This window comes from Chiloscyllium plagiosum, unplaced genomic scaffold, assembly GCF_037043375.1.
Source record: "Chiloscyllium plagiosum isolate Xiang-an unplaced genomic scaffold, Cpla_swu_hap1 HiC_scaffold_27, whole genome shotgun sequence".
In the NCBI taxonomy this organism is placed as follows: domain Eukaryota; kingdom Metazoa; phylum Chordata; class Chondrichthyes; order Orectolobiformes; family Hemiscylliidae; genus Chiloscyllium; species Chiloscyllium plagiosum.
The window spans coordinates 93,293,473-93,314,981 of NW_028270165.1; the positions used below are offsets into that span (position 1 = coordinate 93,293,473).

The 21,509-nt window shown below is 47.7% G+C and overlaps 5 protein-coding genes across 10 annotated transcripts in view; 3 read left to right on the plus strand and 2 right to left on the minus strand.

Moving 5' to 3' along the window:
* Positions 1 to 21,509, minus strand: part of LOC148145051 (uncharacterized) — a 234,563-nt gene that overhangs the window by 130,952 nt on the left and 82,102 nt on the right.
* The window catches only part of LOC148145052 (uncharacterized), a 158,418-nt gene that overhangs the window by 89,637 nt on the left and 47,272 nt on the right, over positions 1 to 21,509 (plus strand). The window lies entirely within an intron of this gene.
* The window catches only part of LOC148145053 (uncharacterized), a 258,116-nt gene that overhangs the window by 89,623 nt on the left and 146,984 nt on the right, over positions 1 to 21,509 (plus strand). The gene's annotated exons all lie outside the window — the stretch shown is intronic.
* The window catches only part of LOC148145055 (uncharacterized), a 222,097-nt gene that overhangs the window by 30,158 nt on the left and 170,430 nt on the right, over positions 1 to 21,509 (plus strand). The gene's annotated exons all lie outside the window — the stretch shown is intronic.
* The window catches only part of LOC148145057 (uncharacterized), a 109,227-nt gene continuing 90,030 nt past the window's right edge, over positions 2,313 to 21,509 (minus strand). For 3 of the 6 annotated variants that reach the window (XM_087975510.1, XM_087975506.1, XM_087975509.1), the window contains exon 2: positions 2,313 to 4,976. In XM_087975510.1, coding sequence (XP_087831636.1) covers positions 2,938 to 4,578 — 1,641 coding nt within the window. In that variant the 5' untranslated portion in view covers positions 4,579 to 4,976 and the 3' untranslated portion in view covers positions 2,313 to 2,937. Of the gene's footprint in view, positions 4,977 to 7,471; positions 7,779 to 7,890; positions 8,047 to 17,758; positions 17,783 to 21,509 lie in introns of those variants that run through there. The other 3 variants (XM_087975511.1, XM_087975508.1, XM_087975507.1) reach the window with 3 other exon arrangements.

Here is a 21,509-nt window from a genome sequence, read left to right on the forward strand (position 1 = left end):
AGGAACATGCCACAGGTCAAGGGTTATCGATGGGACAAGGGAAATTATAATGCAATTAGGCAAGACTTAAGATGCAGAGAATAGGGTAGCAAAATGCAGGGGATGGGAACAATTGAAATGTGGAGCTGGTTTAAGGAACAGATATTGTGTGCCCTTGATAGGTATGTCCCTGTCAGGCAGGGAGTGATAAGGTAAGGGAACCGTGGTTTACAACAGAAATTGCATCGCTTTACAAAGAAGGAGGAGGCTTATGTGTTGATGAGGTTCAGATGAGGCGATGGTTCAGATGAGGCGATGGAGAGTTACAGATCAGCTAGGAAGGATTTAAAGAGACAGTTAAGAGCAAAGAGAGGACATGAGCAGTCTTTAACACATAGAATAAAGGCGAACCCTAAAGCTTTCTATAGGTATGTGAGGAATAACAGGATGATTAGGGTAGGAAGAGGGCCAATAAAAGACAGAAGTAGGAAGTTGAGTGTGGGCCCTGTGGAGATTGGAGAGGTGTTAATGAATATCTCTCATCGGTCTTCACTCAGGAAAAGGAGAATATTGTCGAGGAGAAGAATGAGGTACGAGATATTAGACTCGAAAGGATCGAGGTTAGTTGCACACAGGTGTTATCAATTCTAGAAGGAGTGAAAATAGACAAGTGCCCTGGGCAGGATGGGATTTATCCGAGGATTCTCTGGGAAGCGAGGGAGGAGATAGCAGAACCTTTGGTTTTGATATTTGAGTTGTCATTGTCTACAGGTTTAGTACCAGAGTGGAGAATTGCAAATGTTGTACCCTTGTTCAAGAAGGGCAGCAGAGATGACCCAGGTAATTATAGACCAGTGAGCCTTACTTCTGTTGAAGGAAAGCTTTTGGAAAAGAATCTTAGAGATAGGATTTATAATCATCTAGCAACCAACAATTTGTTTTCAGATAGTCAACATGGTTTCATCAAGAGCAGATCGTGTCTCACAAACCTCATTGCGTTTTTTGAGAAAGTGACCAAGCATGTAGATGAAGGTAGGGCAGTTGACGTGGTGTACATGGACCTCTGTAAAGCCTTTGATAAAGTTCCACATGGTATGCTGTTGGAGGAAATGCAGAGGCATAGGATTGAGGGTGATTTAACAGTTTGGATTACAAACTGGGCTTTCTGAAAGTAGTTAGCGAGTGGTGGTTTATGGAAAATATTCAGCCTGGAGTCCGGTTACTAGTGGTGTGCCACAAGGATCTGTTTTGGGACCACTGCGGTTTGTCGTTTTTTTAAATGGCTCAGACACAGGCATAGGTGGATGGATTAGTAAATTTGCAGACAAAACGAAAGTCGGTGGAGTACTGGACAGTTTGGAAGAATGTTACAGGTTGCAGAGGGACTTGGATAAACTGCAGAATTGGGCTGAGAGGTGGCAAATGGAGTTCAATGCAGCTAAATGTGAGGTGATTCACTTTGGGATGAATAACAGGAAGGCAGTGATCTTGGAGTCCATGTGCATAGATCCCCGAAAGTTGCCACTCAGGTGGATAGTGCTGTTAAGAAGGCATACGGTGTGTTAGGTTTCATTGGGTGGAGGGATTGAGTTCCGGAACTGCAATATCACACTGGAACTATACAAAACGCTGGAGCAGCCACACTTGGAACATTGTGTATAGTTCTGGTCCCCATATTTCAGGAAGGATGTGGGAAGCATTGGAAAAGGTGCAGAGGACCAGGTTGTTGCCTGGTCGGGAGGGAGGGTGTTATGAGGAAAGGCTGATAGACTTGGGTCTGTTCTCATTGGAAATAAGGCAGCTAAGGGGGGGATTTGATAGAGATATATAAGATGATCAGAGGATTAGATAGGGGAGACAGTGAAAGACTTTTTCCGAGGATAGTGACATCAGCTTCCCAAAGTGAATCACCTCACATTTAGCTGCATTGAACTCCATTTGCCACCTCTCAGTCCAATTCTGCAGTTTATCCAAGTCCCCCTGCAACCTGTACAAATTGAGGGGTGATAGATTTAAGACAGATGTCAGAGACAAGTTCTTTATGCAGAGAGTGGTAAGGGCGTGGAATGCCCTACCTGCGAAGGTAGTCAACTCAGCCACATTAGGAAGATTTAAACAATCCTTAGATAAGTGCATGGATGATTTTGCGATACTGTCGGGGAACGAACTGAGAATGGTTCACAGCTCGACGCAACATCGAGGGCCGAAGGGCCTGTTCTGCACTGTATTGTTCTATGTTCTAAACTTAGTGCAGGAGGCTGAACGAAATGAGCAGCTTTAAAACAAAAACCTCTTGGAGCTCAAAGCTTTCAATGAGAGTCTGAGCCCGGTGGTAAGTTCAGGTAACCTTTATTGCAACCCAACTTTGTTACAGCTTCAGTTCCCCCCAGCAAAGAGGCAGAGAAAAAGCAGTTGCTTTTTAAACAGCTCAAGGTCAAAGTACACACACCACACCTCCCCTCCCCGCCACCACACTTCCCCTCCTCACCACGCTCTCTTTACTATTGGCCAGCACCAAGTTGTCCCTTTGTAATCGGATCCTTGGTACAGCCGTAACCCGGGGGAAGTATTGCCTCACTCAGCAATTTCAACCCATACCCTGTGTCCAAGTCAGTTTCTCCCCGCTCATTTGCCAGGAAGGGGCAGTGTAGAGTCAACCAGACTGCTGTGGGTCTGGAGTCACGTGTAGGCCAGACCAGGTAAAGGGTGCAGCTGGAATGACTGAGTGAATCCTTTCCCACAATTGCGGTTCCCTTCCTTAACAAGGGAGAGAGATGGGGGCTTTCTCCACACCCCCTCCCCCAACCCCCTCCCTGAAACGGTCTCATCGTTAGATTCCGAACTCCACATTTCTGACCGAATACCAATTCTGCCATCTGTCGTGGCGGGATTCGAACCCGGGAGTCCCCGGAACCGGGTTGATAGTCCAATCGATAATGGCCCTTAGCCGTCACTCCTTCAATCTCCCTGCGATGGCACGTGAACTCGCTGGTGCTTCCGCAGGTGGGAGGAGTAGGTGAAGCCCTTCCCGCACTGAGAGCAGGTGAATGGCCTCTCCCCGGTGTGGATCCGCTGGTGCCTCAGCAGGTTGGAGGCCTGGGTAAAGCCCTTCCCGCACTCAGGGCAGCTGAAAGGCCTCTCCCCCGAGTGGATCCGCTGGTGGGTCTGGAGGTTGAAGGAGTGAGTGAAGCCCTTCCCGCACTGAGAGCAGGTGAACGGCCTCTCCCCCGTGTGGACACGCTGGTGGGTCTGGAGGGTGGAGGAGCGGGTGAAGCCCTTCCCACACACAGGGCAGCTGAAGGGCCTCTCCCCCGTGTGGACACGCCAGTGGCTCCGCAGGGTGGAGGAGCAGGTGAAGCCCTTCCCGCACTGAGAGCAGGTGAACGGCCTCTCCCCAGTGTGGACACGCCGGTGGGTCTGGAGGGTGGAGGAGCAGATGAAGCCCTTCCCACACTCTGGGCAGCTGAAGGGCCTCTCCCCCGTGTGGACAAGCTGGTGGGTCAGCAGGGTGGAGACCTGGGTAAAGGCCTTCCTGCACACGGGGCAGCTGAAGGGCCTCTCTCCCGTGTGGACCCGCTGGTGGGTCTGGAGGTGGGAGGAGCAGGTGAAGCGCTTCCCGCACTCTGGGCAGCTGAAGGGCCTCTCCCCCGTGTGGATCCGCTGGTGGCTCTGCAGGTTGGAGGAGCAGGTGAAGCCCTTCCCACACTGAGAGCAGGTGAAGGGCCTCTCTCCGGTGTGGACACGCTGGTGGGTCAGCAGGGAGGAAGATGTGCTGAAGGCCTTCCCGCACTCGGGGCAGCTGAAGGGCCTCTCCCCTGTGTGGACCCGTTGGTGCTTCCGCAGTTTGGAGGAGGAGGTGAAGCCCTTCCCGCACTGAGAGCAGGTGAACGGCCTCTCCCCGGTGTGGACACGCCGGTGGGTCAGCAGGATGGAGGATGTGCTGAAGGCCTTCCCGCACTCGGGGCAGCTGAAGGGCCTCTCCCCCGTGTGGATCCACTGGTGGCTCCGCAGGTTGGAGGAGCAGGTGAAGCCCTTCCCGCACTGAGAGCAGGTGAACGGCCTCTCTCCCATGTGGACATGCTGGTGGGTCAGCAAGGAGGAAGATGTGCTGAAGGCTTTCCCGCAATCGGGGCAGCTGAAGGGCCTCTCCCCCGTGTGGATCCGCTGGTGGCTCCGCAGGTAGGAGGAGCAGGTGAAGCCCTTCCCACACTGAGAGCAGGTGAACGGCCTCTCCCCGGTGTGGATACGCTGGTGGGTCAGCAGGGAGGAAGATGTGCTGAAGGCCTTCCCGCACTCAGTGCAGCTGAAGGGCCTCTCCCTGGTGTGGATACGCTGGTGCTTCCGCAGTTTGGAGGAGGAGGTGAAGCCCTTCCCGCACTGAGAGCAGGTGAACGGCCTCTCCCCGGTGTGGACCCGCTGGTGGGCCAACAGGTGGGAGGAATATCTGAAGGCCTTCCCGCAGTCGGTGCAGGGGAATGGCCTCTCCACGGTGTGACTGCGCCGATGGGTCTCCAGGACAGACGGGACATGGAAGCCTTTCCCACTGTCGCCACACTTCCACGGTTCCTCCACAGGGCGGGATTCCTCAGGTTTCTCCATGGCCACAGCTTCAGCTGTACACAGACACGTGTAGAGCCCTCCCTGCCGTGAAATCCCCTTTCCAGGCCGGATAACTGTTTCAGGCTCCACGCACAGTGCACTGCAACAGTGGGGTCTCTCGTCCAGTCCCACTGATGCTGAAAACGTCCTCAAACAGGAACCAAAAAGCGTTGATCCCTCTCACAGAAATCACAGTCAAAAACCGTTGTGGTCCCGATGGATTGAGTGACTGTCAGACATTGACATCAAAGTGAGGACTGCAGACGCTGAAGAGTCAGTCGAAAAACGTGGCGCTGAAAAAGTACACCAGGTCAGGCAGCATCCGAGGAGCAGGAGAGTCAATGTTTCGGGCATAAGCCCTTCATCTGTTGATTTTGAAACTTCAGTCTTCAAATACTCTGCAAAAAGAGATTACAAAAGTCATCACTATCAGTGCAGGGTAGAAATTCAGAACAAGCAATTCTACTTTCTGTGGAATATTCTTTTGTTGTTCCACAAAATTGAAAGCACCATCCCACTCTCTCTCCCCCTCTGTTCTCACTCCGCTCTAACTAATTCCCCTGAAGGTGCTGATTCAGGATCTTACAGGGGCAGAAAAAGCAAAAACATCAAGACTGACATCTCTCTGAATTTTGGATACCTCCACCTGAAAGTTAATATCTTTCACAACATTGGGATCCTGCTGAGAGTGAGCAGGTCTGATTTTGGGAAGCAAAAAAAAAAAGTGTCAATTCAGGGTGAACCTGCAATGCAGCTTCTTGAGGAAGGACCAGACACAAAATGGTTAACGACCCCGAGAAGGTGGGAGCAAAATGAGACATCAAGGCATTAACACCAAAACACTTCAGTCAAACTATTCTGCTTCCCAGTCAGGGCAAAACATGCTCTGAAAGTCCAACCTTCACAACCACACTTCTGCTTTCACTGAAGACAATTAGAGTCACACAGCACAGAAACAGACCCTTTGGCCCAACCTGCCCAAGGTCACCCAAGGCTGGAATCGAACCTGGGACCCTGGTGCTGTGAGGCAGCAGTGCTAACCACTGAGCCACCGTGCCACCCTAGTCTAAGTCAAAAATGTATGAGGACCTTGCGGGATCTGATTGGTTGTTACTATGTGATCATGCTCAATGTCTGACTTTAAACAATGGACATAAGTTCTATCCAAACTCTAAAAGTCGGCGGATTATTTTGGCACTCGAGGAGTACTCATCGGTGGCCCAGAGGTTAGCACTGCTGCCTCACAGCACCAGGGTCCCAGGTTCGATTCCAGCCTTGGGGGGCTGGCTGTGTGGAGTTTGCACATTCTCCCCATGTCTGCGTGGGTTTCCTCCCACAATCCAAAGATGTGCAGATGTGGTGAATTGGCCATGCTAAACTGCCCATAATGTTCGGTGCATTAGTCAGAGGGAGATGGGTCTAGGTGGGCTACTCTTCAGAGGATCGGTGTGGACTGGTTGGGCCAAAGGGCCTGTTTCCACATTGTTGGGAATCTAATCTAATCTCATCCTTCTGGGCTGATCAGAGTCTACCATCCGGGCCATATCAAAGAATAAACTATTGCTTGTATGATTGACAAAGTCACTTCCAGGTGTGTTTATTGACCAATCCAAGAAATCCAAAGATCCAGACAGCAGTCCAGATCAGAACAACCAGATAGGAAATGGTTAATGTCCCCAGGATGTGGGGAGCAAAATAAGACACCAAGGCGTTAACACCAACACCAGGGAAAAACTGAACATACAGATGTGACAAACATTCGTAGCAAGCCAGAATCACAGATGTACAGCACAGAAACAGTCCCTTCAGTCCATGCTGACCAGATATCCTAAATCAATCTTGTCCCATTTGCAAGCACTTGGCCCATGTCCCTCTAAATGTTTCCCAACATATACCCATCCAGATACCTTTTAAAAGGTTGTAATTGTACCAGCAGCCACCTCTTCCTCTGGCAGCTCATTCTTTACACACACCACCCTCTGTGTATAGGAGTTGCCCCTTAGGTTTCTTTTAAATCTCACCCTAAACCTATGAGCAATCCCAGATCAAAGATCTTGTCTATTTACCCTCGCCAGCCCCCACATTATTTTATACAAGGTTGTAGGGTCACCCCTGTGAGATATAGTTAAAGCAGTGTTACTTCTGCAACCATAATTGCTTCTGCGAGGTAAATGAACTAACGCCAGTGTATAATTGTTTCAGCCAAGAGTGGAGTTAACAAGGATGAAAACTATGTGAAGGAAATATATAATTGCTTTAGTATTAGCTAAAATGTGCATACATGAAGTGTGCCTGCAAACAATGATGGATGTTACAGGCAAACAGATAAGGTGCTTTGAGGGGAGGGGATGTAGGTTAAGCTAGACATGCTCGTACAAACAGTTATAAGCATCTGTTTCCTGCTTCTGCAAAAACAAAAAAAAAACACAATCAAGGAGGTCAGAAGGCTCAGTGTCGGCGAAAAATGGGAGGAAATGTTGCTTTCGCAAACAAGGAAGCAGCTGGCAGTGAAAGAGGATATACGCTAACACTTTGTTCACGCACAAGGCCGGATAAGGCAAGAAATAGACAAGAGTAATGGGCGCCACCGCGAAAGAATGGAGAGACAAACCGATCTTTTGAGGATCAGCTTGGAACATCGGGAGGGGGTGGAGGAGGAATGTGAATGAGGGAAAGAAGCTGAATGTACTGGAGCAAGGTGGTAGAAGAACAGAGGATGTAAAACCGGCTTGAAGCTGCAATGAGGAATATTGCATGTGCTGTACTTGTACCTGTTGCAGTTACTGGTGGGAATCGGTTGCATTTTAAACATCAAAACAGGAGATATCCAGCCCTCCCCCTTCCCAATCTCTATCCTTCAGTCCCTCCTCACCCGGGTAACTAAGACACATACCTGAGTTTCCGGAGGCTGCTCCCTCCCTGCATTCACTCCAGTTGCTACAAGTGACCAATTTCCCCTCCTCCCATCTCTGCCTCCCTCCCAGGATGAAGAGTCGGCCAGAGGGCGGGAGATTCACTTTGAAACTGACAGGGCCACTTCCGGCTTGTGACGTCACAAAGAAACTAGGGGCGGGGCGAGGAATAGTGACGGTTTAGGGGGCGGGGCATGGCTAACAGCGGGACGCCGCACTGCGCATGCGCTGCAGCACACGGGGAGGACGACACACTTTCCAAAAAAACCCCTCCCTTCAGAGAATCCCCACAGTGTGGAAGCAGGCCACTCGGCCTCACCGACCCTCCCAAGGGTCACCCACCCACACCCATTCCCCTATCCCCATTGCTCTTCATTTATCCCTGAGTCATGCACCTTACCTGCATATTAAACCTAATTTAGCATGGGGAAAAACAATGACTGCAGATGCTGGAAACCGGATTTTGGATTAGTGGTGCTGGAAACGCACAGCAGTTCAGGCAGCATCCGAGGATCAGCAAAATCGACATTTCGGGCAAAAGCCCTTCATCAGGAATAAAGCAGAGCCAATCCACCCTAACCTGCACAACCCTGGGCACTATGGGTAATTTAGCACGGCCAATCCACCCTAACCTGCACAACCCTGGGCACTATGGGTAATTTAGCACAGCCAATCCAATCTAACCTGCACATCCCTGGGCACTATGGGTAATTTAGCACGGCCAATCCACCCTAACCTGCACAACCCTGGGCACTATGGGTAATTTAGCACAGCCAATCCAATCTAACCTGCACATCCCTGGGCACTATGGGTAATTTAGCATGGCCAATCCACCCTCACCTGCACATCCCTGGGCACTATGGGTAATTTAGCACAGCCAATCCACCCTAATTCAACATGGCCAATCCACTTTTGATTAGAGTGGTGGTGGAAAAGCTCAGCAATTCAGGCAGCATCCGAGGAGCAGGAAAATCTTTGTTTCGGGCAAAAGCCCTTCATGAGGAATAGAGGCAGAGTGCCTGCAGGGTTCAGATCCGAACTCTGCTGGTTTAAAGGTAGTCCGGAGTCTGTGTAGGATGAGTTGGTTACAGAGGCAGGCACCAAGGAAACAAACGTGGCTGTGGTAGCGAGTCTGTTTGAGGACATGGTCAAAGAGCCTCAGGGCAGAGGAAACGTGTTGGGAGTTGCAGTGGGAGAGGGATTCCTTGAGATTCTTGTAGAGAGAGGAGGAAAACTTCTTCAAGGCAGGCATCCTTGCAAGAGGATTCACTGTAGGGTTAAAATCAACTAGGTAAAAACAAGGACTGCAGATACTAGAAACCAGATTCTAGAATCACACAACTCCAGGTTGGAGTCCAACAGGCTTCTTTGGAAGCAGCAACTTTTGGAGTGCTGCCTCTTCATCAGGTGGTTGTGGAGGATAAGATCCTAAGACACAATTTAGAGCAAAACAGTCCAGTGTCCTGCCACTGAAATGGTATATTGAACAAACCTGGATTGTTCAGTCTTCCACCTTTTCAAATAGGTTACAGGTCTCATTACAATGTAAATCACAGAACATCTTGTTGTCACCTTCTCAAGATAACAAGGTTTTATAGCAAAAGCTCAAGCCATGATTAAATGGCGGAGTGGACTCGATGGGCTGAATGGCCTTACTTCTGCTCCTATGTCTTATGGTCTTATCTCAGCTCAGACAATGCATTAAAGGTGTGAGGTCAGAGTCTGCCTGTATCCCAATCTTGAGTCAGACTGGTTCTGTTTCAAGTCGAATTTACAAACTATTACATGTATTGACTGCCTGCAGAGTTTTCCTTTAAAAAATGCACATAGAATGTATCTGCAAATATACATCTCTCCCCCCCCCCCCCCCCCCCCACACACACACACACACAGACACAAACACACACGCACAAGTTTGTTGGGTGAATTTGTACTTGCAGAATTATGTCTTACTTTGCTCAAAAACTGCATGAATCCATGTAAGATTCTGTAAGTCAGTGGCACAGACAGTCTCACACAGGGGAGCTCACACCTTCAATACATTATCTGGGCTGACGCGACACCAATTGGTAAAGTTCACTTGAGGATTTAACTATTTCAAAAAGTTTTGCGATTTACATTTGAAAGAACTGAAACTATCATGGACATTCGAACAGATGAGAGACTTAAAATAATATATCCGGGTCTTTTTTAATATATAATTTCAGTTACATCACACTATAAACTGTTGTAATAAATTCTGTCTTACAATCTTATATTCCACAATCCCCTGATGAAGGAGCTGCACTCCGAAAGTTAGTGCTTCCAATTAAACTTGTTGGACAGAATTTCTCAAGTAGGGCACCATAAGAATCCTGGGAGACTGCTATTTCCTGTTTACTTCATAATGAACAAACATTAAGCACGATCACCTATTTATTTCTCATTTTGTTTCATTTTTCTTGTTTAATTCCCTGCGATGATGTGGGAGAATTATTAGATTTGGGTCAGCCATTTGGTCACATATTAAAGCCTGGAAACCATTTTGAATCTCAGCTTAGTGCCTGCTTGTTCAAGTTTGTGTTTCCCAGGCTCAGCGGAGACGGTTGGCCTTGCAGCTGTGCTGCTTCCTGATAAACAAATTCTTTCCTGACATGGGGCTTTATTTCCATCCCCCACAGTTGGCGAGTCAGGCAGGAGATACCCTGGTCCTGCCAGGTCACCGGTCGATATCCTTTGAGAGATGAAATATAGAGGGTGATTGCTGCTTTTGTTGTGTCCAAAATAAAGAGGAAAGCTGGCCAGGGACAAAAGTGCTGTTCGAAATGTTGATACAATTCTCCCTACTCAGCCACAAGATACCAGTGAGAGAACTCAACAGGGTCCTAGCGTCTGGACGTAATACTGCTGAAAGTTAGTAATAATGAATTTGCTTACCCCAGGGTTACGAGAGGTGAAACCCTATTTGAATGAATTTGGCATACAGGACACATTGGGCAACTATTAAAGACTCTGTTGTATTTCCCTGGGTTATGGACTCATGCAGAGACACAAACAACTTGTATTGAAAAGTGTTCGATTTGCAAATGGAACAAAGGAGAGGTATATAGAGTTTGCACACTTGGTTAAGCAGCAATGTGTCACAGCCAGGATTTGTGAGGCTCAACTCCCTAACTTGGGCTGCTCTGGAATGGGAGTGCCTCATTAGCCTTGGAAGGAAGGAAGGAATAAAGAAAAGCTGACAAACTGATATGAAGCAAGTTAGAAAATGTTACAGAGAGACACACACAGGCAGACGTTTGCAGGAAAGTTAACACTTCATAATCTGGTTTCAATGCACATTAGCCTGGGTATGGTACTGATATCACAGGGGTCTCAAAAAGGGTACTCCCTCAATACTCAAACCAAAACATGGGTGCCCCCTGCTGGACTGGTTTGTGTTCATTCTTTGCTGCTGCATATTTCAGTTGATGATGTACATTATTGTTAACACTCACAAACCTGGTGGCACCCAGATTTTCGGAAAGCAGCTAGGAAAAGATCTGAAGCATGTTTAATTTGTAAACAAACAAGGTGCATACTCGAAGAGGGATGCCCTGTGTTTGTTAACCACCTCCTTGCTTGGTCGGCCTTTTTAAATTGTCTACAACTTGCTTGTATAGAATCACCTCGCTTACATTGTTATGAACATTGTCTAATAAGAGTAGATGTATTTAGTAGCTGAATCAAAACCATCCCAATGACTGAAACAGCTGACACTGGATTGTTGGACAAGTGGGAAATATTTGCAGTTAACCAAAGCACTTCAAAGTTTACAGTCACGGGTACGTCAAGCTGAAGAATTAGGACCGGGGAATATTGGAGCCTGCTTCCTCGGGCAGAGAGTTCTGCAGATACACTACTCTCTGGGAAAAGCAGCAGCCCTCACTTCCTCCTCCTCATCTCTGTCCTAAACCTACTCCCCCAAAGCTTGGGGCCTAGTCTCAGCCACCAGAAGTGACTGGATAGGGTAGGGCTTCATCCTCTCAGTGCAATGAATTCCCACTTTCCACCAAAATCCCGGATGTACTCACTTAGTTGCTTGCTGTCTCACAAATGAAAGATTTCATTGTAACTTCTTCCGGTCCCAGGAAGGGCAAAGCATCTTTGAAAGCTGCTCTGAAAGCCCTGTCTTCACAACCACACTTCTGCTTTCACCGAAGACAGTTGGAGTCATACATGGAAATGTGTTGCTGGAGAAGCGCAGCAGGTCAGGCAGCATCTAGGGAACAGGAGAATCGACGTTTCGGGCATTAGCCCTTCTTCAGTTGGAGTCATACACCACACAAACAGATCCTTCAGCCCAACTCGTCTATGCCAACCATATATCCAGAATCAATCTATTCCATTTGCCAGTATGTGGCCCATATTCCTCAAAACCCTTCCTATTCATGTACCCATCCAGATGCAGAGGGATGTGGGCCAAATGCTAGCAAATGGGACAAGATGAATTTTGGATATCTGGTCGGCATGGACGAGTTGTACCAAATGGGCTGTTCCCGTGCTGTATGACTCTAATCTTCTTTGGTGAAAGCAGAGGTGTGATTGTGAAGGCTGAAGTTTAAGAGCAGCTTTCAGAGATGTTTTGCCCTTAATGGGAGCAGAAGTTACAATGAAATCTTGCATTTGTGAGACAGCAACTGAGTGAGTAAGTTAAGTCCATCCGGGATTTTGATGGAAGGTGGGAATTTGTTGCACTGTGGGGATGAAGCCCTACCCTATCGAGTCATTTCTGTTGCTGGATGAGACCAGGCCTCAAGATTAGGAGAAGCAGATTTAGGACCGAGATGAGGAGGAACTGCTTTTCCCAGAGAGTAGTGAATCTATGGAATTCTCTGCCCATGGAAGCAGTAGAGGCATTTTAACTAAGAGAGACCTTTGAGGGCAGATTCATAGCTCCTTGAAAGTGGAATCACAGGTCGATAGGATAGTGAAGATGGCGTTTGGTATGCTTTCTTTTATTGGTCAGAGTATTGAGTACAGGAGTCAAGAGGTCATGTTGTGACTGGACAGGACATTGGTTAGGCCACTGTTGGAATATTGCGTGCAATTCTGGTCTCCTTCATATCGGAAAGATGTTATGAAACTTGAAAGGGTTCAGAAATGATGTACAAGGATGTTGCCAGGGTTGGAGGATCTGAGCTACAGGGAGAGACTGAATAGGCTGGGACTGTTTTCCCTGGAGCGTCAGAGGCTGAAGGGTGACCGTACTGAGGTTTATAAAATCATAAAGGGGCATGGATAGGATAAATAGACAAAATCTTTTCCCTGGGGTGGGCAGTCCAGAACTAGAGGGCATAGGTTTAGGGTGAGAAGGGAAAGATGTGAGAAGGGAAAGATATGAGAAGGGGCAACTTTTTCACACAGAGGCTGGTGTGTGTATGGAATGACCTGCCAGAGGAAGTTGTGGAGACTGGTGCAATTGCAACATTTAAGAGGCATTCGGATGGGTATATGAATAGGAAGGGTTTGGAGAGATATTGTTTGGGTGCTGGCAGGTGGGACAAGATTGGGTTGGGATATCTGGTCGGCATGGGACGGGTTGGACCAAAGGGTCTGTTTCCATGCTGTACATCGCTATGACTCTAAACTCAATACACAGTTGAATGGGTATTTGCAATGGTAGGGGAATGAAGGGTAGTTGGGACAATGCAGGGAGGAGGAGCTGAGTTGATGGATAGATCAGCCATGATTTTAATGAATGGTGGAGCAGGCTGGATGGGCCAAATGGCCCACTCCTGCTTCTATTACTATGAAACTGTAACCCTGCATTTCCCATGGCTAACCCACCTAACCTACACGTCCCTGGACATTCTGGGCAATTTAGCATGGCCAATCCAAATCAAGGCCAGTCAGCAGTATAGTGATGTGGAAAATGAACATCAGAGAGTGATAGAAAGGGACAAGGGGAGTAAATGTACCAGCAATCAAAACTGGATTTTAAAGGTCACAAAAATTGAAACTAAAAACAGTGTGTCTGAATGTGTGCTGCATTGTAACAAAAGTGAATGAGTTGACTGCACACATTGAAGAGAATAATTATGATCCGAGACTCCTTACAGAGACATGGCTTCAGGATGGCAAGGATTGGATCCTGAATATCAAGGGGATAGTCAGATGGGAAGCTCGGTAAAGGTAGAGGGTTGGCACTGCTAATCAAAGCACTGATCACAGGGTAGTCTGGTGTCACCTCGGATTTCAGGTCCTGATTTCTCTGTCCTCTGTTGATCTCCCTGTACCCTATTACCCCTTCTGGATCAATAAAACATTCAGTAATCATGCCCCAACCCACAATCTCCCAGCCTGTCAACCATCCAGGCACAGAGTGTAGTCATAACAGGGAATTAAACAAGAAAAATGAAACAAAATTAAAAATAAATAGGTGCTTATGCTTAATGTTTGTTCATTCAGAAGTAAACCAGAAATTAGGGCTCTCCCAGGATTCTCATGGTGCCCTACTTGGGGAATTTTGTCTCCCTTCCATCTAACTATTAGCACCCAGCTATGATTTACAACAATATTTACAACAGAAGTAAGGCACCTGTTCTCAAATAGGCAGAGATATACTGATGTAGATTTTTGTTTCTCTTTCGTGCAAACACACACACACGTCCATGGGGGTGAATTTGTATGTGCAGGTTCGGGGGGATTGGCTATACCAAATTACCCATAGTGCCCAGGGATGTGCAGGTTGGGGGGGGGGGGGGGGGGGGGGGGGGAATTGGCTATGCCAAATTACCCATAGTGCCCAGGCACGTGCAGGTTAGGGTGGATTGGCCATGCTGAATTATTTAGTGCCCAGGGATGTGCAGGTTAGACGGGGTAAATGGCGAGCAACAGGTGTAGGGGAATGGGTGTGGGTGGGTTAACCTTCAGAGGGTCAGTATGGAGACTTTAGGCCCAGTGGCCTGCTTCCACACTGAGGGTTCTCTGAAGGGAAGGGGTTTTGCAAACTGTGACTCACCTCTTGATATGTTGATGTCACAGCAGGGAAGTGGCCCTGTCCGTGAGTGAATCTCACTCTGTCTGGGCAACTCTTCATCCTGGGAGGGAGACAGAGATGGGGGGAGGGGAAATCTATTCACTTGTAGCAACTGGAGTGAATGCAGGGAGGGAGGAGACTCCACAAACTCAGGTATGTGTCTTAGTTACCCGGGTGAGGAGGGACAGAGGGATCGACGTTGGGAAGGCGGGAGGAGTAGATAGCTGTTCTGTTTTGATGTTTAAAATGCACCCGATTCCCACCAGTAACTGCAACAGGTACAAGTACAGCACATGCAATATTCCTCATTGCAGCTTCAAACCGGTTTTGCATCGTCTGTTCTTCCTCCACCTTGCTCCAGCACATTCAGCTTCTTTCCCTCATTCCCATTTCCCCCCGCCCTGATGTTCCATGCTGACCCGCAAAAGATCTGTTTGTCCCTCCATTCTTTCCCGGTTGTCTTTTGTGGGTTTTGAAAACTTTCCCAGTCCTCTGAGGATTGGAGTTGGGAGATTACGTTGTGCACTCTCCAGGACATTTGTTTGGCTACTTTTGGAGTATTGTGTGCAGTTCTGGTCTCTCTGCTAGAGGAAGGATGTTGTGAAACCTGAAAGGATTCAGATAAGATTGACAAGGATGTTGTCAGGGTTTGAGCTGAACAGGGTGGAGCTGTTTTCTGTTGAGTTTTCAAAGGCTGAGGGTGATCCTACAACCGTTTATAAAATCATAAGAGGCATGGAAAGGGTAAATAGAAAAGGTCTTTTCCCTGGATGGGTTATAGGTTCAGGGTGAGGGTGAGATTTAAGAGGAACCTAAGGGGCAACTCCTATATTCAGAGGGTGCTGTATGTAAGGAATGAGCTGCCAGAGGAAATGGTGATGGCTGGTACAATTACAGCACTTAAAAGGCATCTGGATGGGTATATGAATAGGAAGGGTTTAGAGAACATAGGCCAAGTGCTGACAAATGGGACTGGATTAATTTAGAATACCTGGTTGGTACTGATGAGTTGGACCAAAGGGTCTGTTTCTGTGCTGTACATCTCTATGACTCTGGCTTTCCACTAACATTTGCCACGTCAATAGGTCCACTTTCTCTCTAATGTCGGTGTTAATGGCTTGACATCTCATTTTGCTCCCACCTTCCTGGGGACGTTAACCATCTCGTGTCTGGCTCTTCCTCAAGAAGCTGCATTCCCGACTCACCCTGAATTGACACACTTTTCTTTGCTTCCCAAAATCAGACCTGCTCACTCTCAGCGGTATCCCAGTGTTGTGAAAGATATTAACTTTCAGGTGGAATTATCCAAAATGCAGAGAGAAGTCAGTCTTGATGTTTTTGCTTTTCTGCCCCTGTAAGATCCTGAATCAGCACCTTCAGGAGAATTAGCTAGAGCGGAGTGAGAACAGAGGGGGAGAGAGAGTGGGATGGTGCTTTCAATTTTGTGGAATAACAGAACACAAGAATATTCCATAGAAAGTAGAATTGCTTGTTCAGAATTTCTACCCTGCACTGACAATGATGAGCTTTGTAATCTCTCTTTACGGAGTATTTGAAGATCTGAAGACAGAAGTTTCAAAATCAACAGATGAAGGCCTTATGCCTGAAATGTTGACTCTCCTGCTCCTCTGAGGCTGCCTGACCTGCTGTGCTTTTCCAGCGCTGCACTTTTCGACTCTGACTCTCCAGCGTCTGCAGTCCTTATTTTGACGTCAATGCCCGACAGTCACTCAATCCATCGGGACCACAACAATTTTCAACTATGAGTCTGTGAGAAGGAACAAAGCTTTTTGATTCCTGTTTGAGTAGATTTTCAGCATCAGTGGGACTGGATGAGAGACCCTACTGTTGCAGCGCACTGAGTGTGGAGCCTGAAACAGTTATATGGCCTGGGAAAGGGCTCCACACGCGTTTGTGTACATCTGAAGCTTCAGCCATGGAGAAACCCGTGGAATCCCGCTCCGTGGAGAAACCGTGGAAGTGTGGCAACTGTGGGAAAGGCTTCCGTTTCCCATCTGCCTCGGGTGGATTCCTCGGGTTGGGATTTTTGCAAATGGTGCAGGGACTGCTTTCGGCTTGGCCCCACCCCATTACCCAGACACCTAACCCCACCCCTCGTTCCATTGTTGATGTCACTGCGCAGAACTGGTCTTGAGGGGTTCAGAGTGAAACCCCCTGCCTCTGGGCAACTCTTTATCCTGTGGGGGGAGAAAATGAACTTTTGTATCTCTTTTCCCCAGGTTTGGGGGTAGGGGGGAGTCCAGAACTAGAGGGCATAGATTTAGGGTGGGGGGGGGTGGAAGATTTGTGAGGGACCTAAGGGGCAACCTTTTCACGCGGAGGGTGGTGCGTTTATGGAATGAGCTGCCAGAGGAAGTGGTGAAGGCCGATATAATTACAGCATTTAAAAAGGCATCTGGATGGGGATATGAATAGGAAGGGTTTAGAGGGACATTGGCCAAATTCTGGCAAATGGGTCACTAGGTTAAGATAGAATATCTGGTCGGCGTGGACTGAAGGGCTTGTTTCCATGCTGTACAACACTATGACTCTATTTCTACATAGTCAGAACCAATATCACAAGACTAGGAACAGGCCATTCACCCCTTCCAACCTGTCCTGAGCTGTGGTTAAACTGCATATAATTCAGTGCAAGTTTCAGAAAGGTTTCAACAGCTCTTAAAAAATTTAACATGCTTTCAGACTTCAGCTATGTTTCTGAATATATCATTTTAGGTATTCTTAATTGTAAAGATACGCGTATCTAGTGAACACAGCCCACACCTCCTGGTGCTGCCAGGAAACTTTACAATGCCGATGAAACGATGCAGTACCTGCACTCACAAAAAATTTACAATTTCTAACAATACTAGCTCCTCATTCACTGCTCCATCTGATACACAACATTGGAAACTCAGTACAGGAGGTTGCAAAAGATGAGCAGCTTTAAAACTGAAACCTCTTGGAGCTCAAAACTTTCAATGAGAGCCTGAGTCTTGCAGTAAGTAAGTTCAGGTAACCTTTATTGTGACCCAACTTTGTTACAGCTTCAGATTCCACCCCCGCACCCCCCTCACCAAAAAGACATAGAAAAAGTTGCTGTTTTTTTTAAATAAGCAGCTCAAGGTCAAAGCGCTCACACTGCCACCCCCCTCCGCCTCTCTTCCTCTACTATTGGTCAGCACAGAGTTGTCCCTTTGTAATTGGTTCCTTGCTACAGCCGTAACCCAAAGGAAATACTGCCTCACTCACCAATTTCAACCCATACCTTGTCTCCAAGTAAGTTTCTCTCCACCTGGTGCCTCCGCAGGTGGGAGGAGCAGGTGAAGCCTTTCCAGCACTCGGGGCAGCTGAAGGGCCTTTCCTCTGTGTGGACCCGCTGGTGGGTCAGCAAGTTGGAGGCCTGGGTAAATCTCTTCCCATACTCAGGACAGCTGAAGGGCCTCTGCCCCGTGTGGACCACTGGTGGGTCAGGAGGTGGGAGGCCCGGACAAAGGCCTTCCTGCACTCGGGGCAGCTGAAGGGCCTTTGCCCAGTGTGGAGCCGCTGGTGCCTGAGCAGGTTTGAGAAATTCCTGAAGGCTTTCCCACACTCGGGGCAGTTGGGAAGAGTGTCAATTCAGGGTGAACCTGCAATGCAGCTTCTTGAAGACCCAGACACAAAATGGTTAACGTCCCCGGGAAGCGGGGGAGCAAAGTGAGACATCAAGGTATTAACATAGACACCAGAGAGAAACTGAACGTAAAGATGTGGCAAATGTTTGTGGAAAGCCAGAGTCACAGATATACAGCATAGAAACAGACACTTGGATCAAACTCTTTGGTGCTGACCAGATATCCGAAATTAATCTAGTCCCATTTGCCAGCACTTGGCCCATATCCCTCTGAGCCCTGCTCCGGACGGCGGCCGTCTGGTCCGCAGTGCGCCTGCGCAGTTTGCAAAACATCTTCCCTTCCGAGAAGCTCCATCGTGTGGAAGCAGGCCACTCGGCCCAGGGAGTCCACACCGACCCTCCGAAGGGTAACCCACCCACACCCATTCCCAAACCCCTATTGCTCTGCATTTAACCCTTACTAATGCACATAACCTGAACATCCTATGGCTAATCCACCCTAACCTAGACAGATGCCAGCCAGACATCCTAAATTAACGTAGTTCCATTTGCCAGCATTTGGCCCATATCCCTCTGAACCCTTGCTATTCATATAGACAGATGCCTTTTATATTGTGTCATTATGCCAGCCTCCACGACTTCCTCTGGCAGCAGGTTCCATACATCCACCACCCTCTGCGTGAAAAAGTTTCTACTCACTTCCCTTTCCCCATTCATCTTAAACCGATGTTCTTCTAGTTCTGGACTCCCCTATCCTGGGGAAAAGACCTTGCCCTGATCCATGCCCCTTATATATTTTTATAAGGTCACCCCTCAACCTCTGATGCTCCAGGGAAAATATCCCTGGCCTATCAGCCTCTCCCTGTACCTCAAACGTTCCAACTCTGCCAACAAGCCTTATAAAAGTTTTCCCACCCCTTTCAAAGTTTCACAACATCTTTCCTATTGCAGGGAGACCAGAACTGAATGCAGTATTCCAAAAGTGGCCTAACCACATGTCCTGCACAACAGCAACAGGACTTCCCAAATCCTGTACTCAATGCTCTGACCAATAAAGGAAAACATACCAAGGTCTCTTTGTTCTGCAACACTCCCCTTAACTGTGTAAGTCTTGCCTGGATTGCTTGACCAAAATGCAAACCTCACATTTCTCTAAATTAAACTCCACCTGCCACTCTTTGGCCGATCAGCCCAGATTTATCGCTTTTTCCTCCCTTATTCCAGAGAGGCTGAAAATCTCCATCCCACACACTCTCCCTCCATTCTCAGTTTGCTGAACCTAATCCCTGCTGTACCTCATCCTGAAGAGTCTGGTTCATGCTGATTAACAGGCCTGCACTCACCAGGGGGGGGGGGGAGATCTAATTGAAACATACATAATACTGAACGACCTGGACATTGGACAGATGTTTCAATTGGTAAGAGAGACTAGGACCAGAGGGCCTTTTAGAATGGAGAAAAGAAAAAACTTCAGCCTGAGAGTGGTGAATCTATGGAATTCCTTGACACAGAAGGCTGTGGAGGCCAGGTCACTGAGGATATTTAAAACTGAAATAGATAGGTTCTTGAGTATCAAGGGGATCGAGAGGTATTGGGAGAAAGCAGGTGAATGGGGTTGACAAACTGATCAGCCACAATTGAATGGTATGAGCAGACCTGATGTGGTGAATGGCCAAATGTCTGCTCCTGTCTTATAGTCCCTTACTGTCCTGGACATAGTGAGAGAGTTGGGAGCAGGAGTAGGTCAGTTGGTCTTTCGAGCCTGCACCAGCTTTGAACAGATCATAACTAGATATTAATCTACCTACATCTAGGTGGATAGGCTGGGATGTTTTCAGTGGAATACAGGAGGTTGAGATGCAACATTATAGAGAATTATAAAACCATAGATGAGGTAAATGGCAGGTGTTGTTTCAAGATTAGGAGCAAATTTTTAAGGTGCGAGGAGAAAGATTTTAAGATAGATATGAGGAGCACCTTTTTCCTTTGAGAGAGTGGTTTGTGTGTGGAATGAATGTCCAGAGGAAATGGTGGATGCAGGTACAGTAACAACGTTTATAAGATGTTTGGATAAGGACATGAATAGGAAAGGTAAGAGGGATATGGGCCAAACACAGGCAGGTGGAACGAGTTTAGTTTGTGAACATAGTCAGCACAGACTATTTGGGCTGAAGGGTCTGTTTCTGTGCTGTCTGACTCTGTAACTGTTCTATACTGGTCTTGAAACCATTTTCTTGCCTTCCCCCAGAAACATCCACCTCTTTGTTGTTCAAAAATCAGAGGAGTTCAGCCTTGAATATATTTAATGACACCCCCCCGCCCCCGAACAACAGGAAGGCATCCCCACTTCTGAACTCAATTCCTCTTGCTAATATAACACTTGCCTTGCTGATTGCTTGCTGCACCTGTCTCACAACAGGCAGTGACTGGTGTAGGAGGACGCTGAGGCCCCTTTGTACATCCACACGGCATTCCCGATGAAGGGCTCGGGCCCGAAACGTTGACTCTCCTGCTCCTTGGAAGCTGCCACACTTTTTGACTCTGATCTTCAACACCTGCAGTCCTCACTTTCCCCACATCCCAATATATCACCATTTAAACAATGCACTTCCTTTCTGCTGTTTTTTCCCCCCACAGCAAAGGCTATAACTTCACACTGTGGGACTGTTTTTGCCAACTGAGACACTGATCTGGATCAACATTTCCTGAGTCTGCTCCTCCCTGGATTCACTGTCTTTACATCCAGTTGCTGCGAGTCAATAATCGAAGCCCACAATGAAATAAAGAAATGGAAAAGAGAGTGCGGTACTCACAATGTTAAACAGAGGAAGGAAGTTGTAGTCTGGAGTGAAGCTCAATCTTCTTTCAGAGAGAGAGGTGCAGCAGCTTCAGAAGCTCATGGGACAACTTCCGCATTCAGACAATAGTGGATGTTCTCATTGGCAGGAGGACTACCCTACTTCCGGTCCTCCAAGGCTCCCCATTAGCTTCTAAAGAAGGTCGCGCCCCGTTGCAGCGGACAGCTAGGAGCATGCGCCGTTCTTGCTGACACCGAGGAGCATGCGCTGTACACTCTGTGGCAATGCTGCGATTACTGACAAATTTAAGTGTCCAAATGCCAATAGGAGAAAAAGAAACGGAAGAGCCAATATTTATTTATTTAGGACTCGACATAACCAAACATGCTCCTCACTATTTTTGCTACTCACCTTGCCGACACCCCTCATGATTTTACAAATCTCAGTAAGGTCACCCCTCAACCTCCTCCACTCCAGTGAATAAAGTCTCAGCCTCTCCTTATAACTCAAACCCTTCAGTCCTAACAACATCCTGGTACATCTTTACCGAACCTTCTCTAATAGTATTCTTCCTATAACAGGGCGACCAGAACTGTACTCAGTGTTCT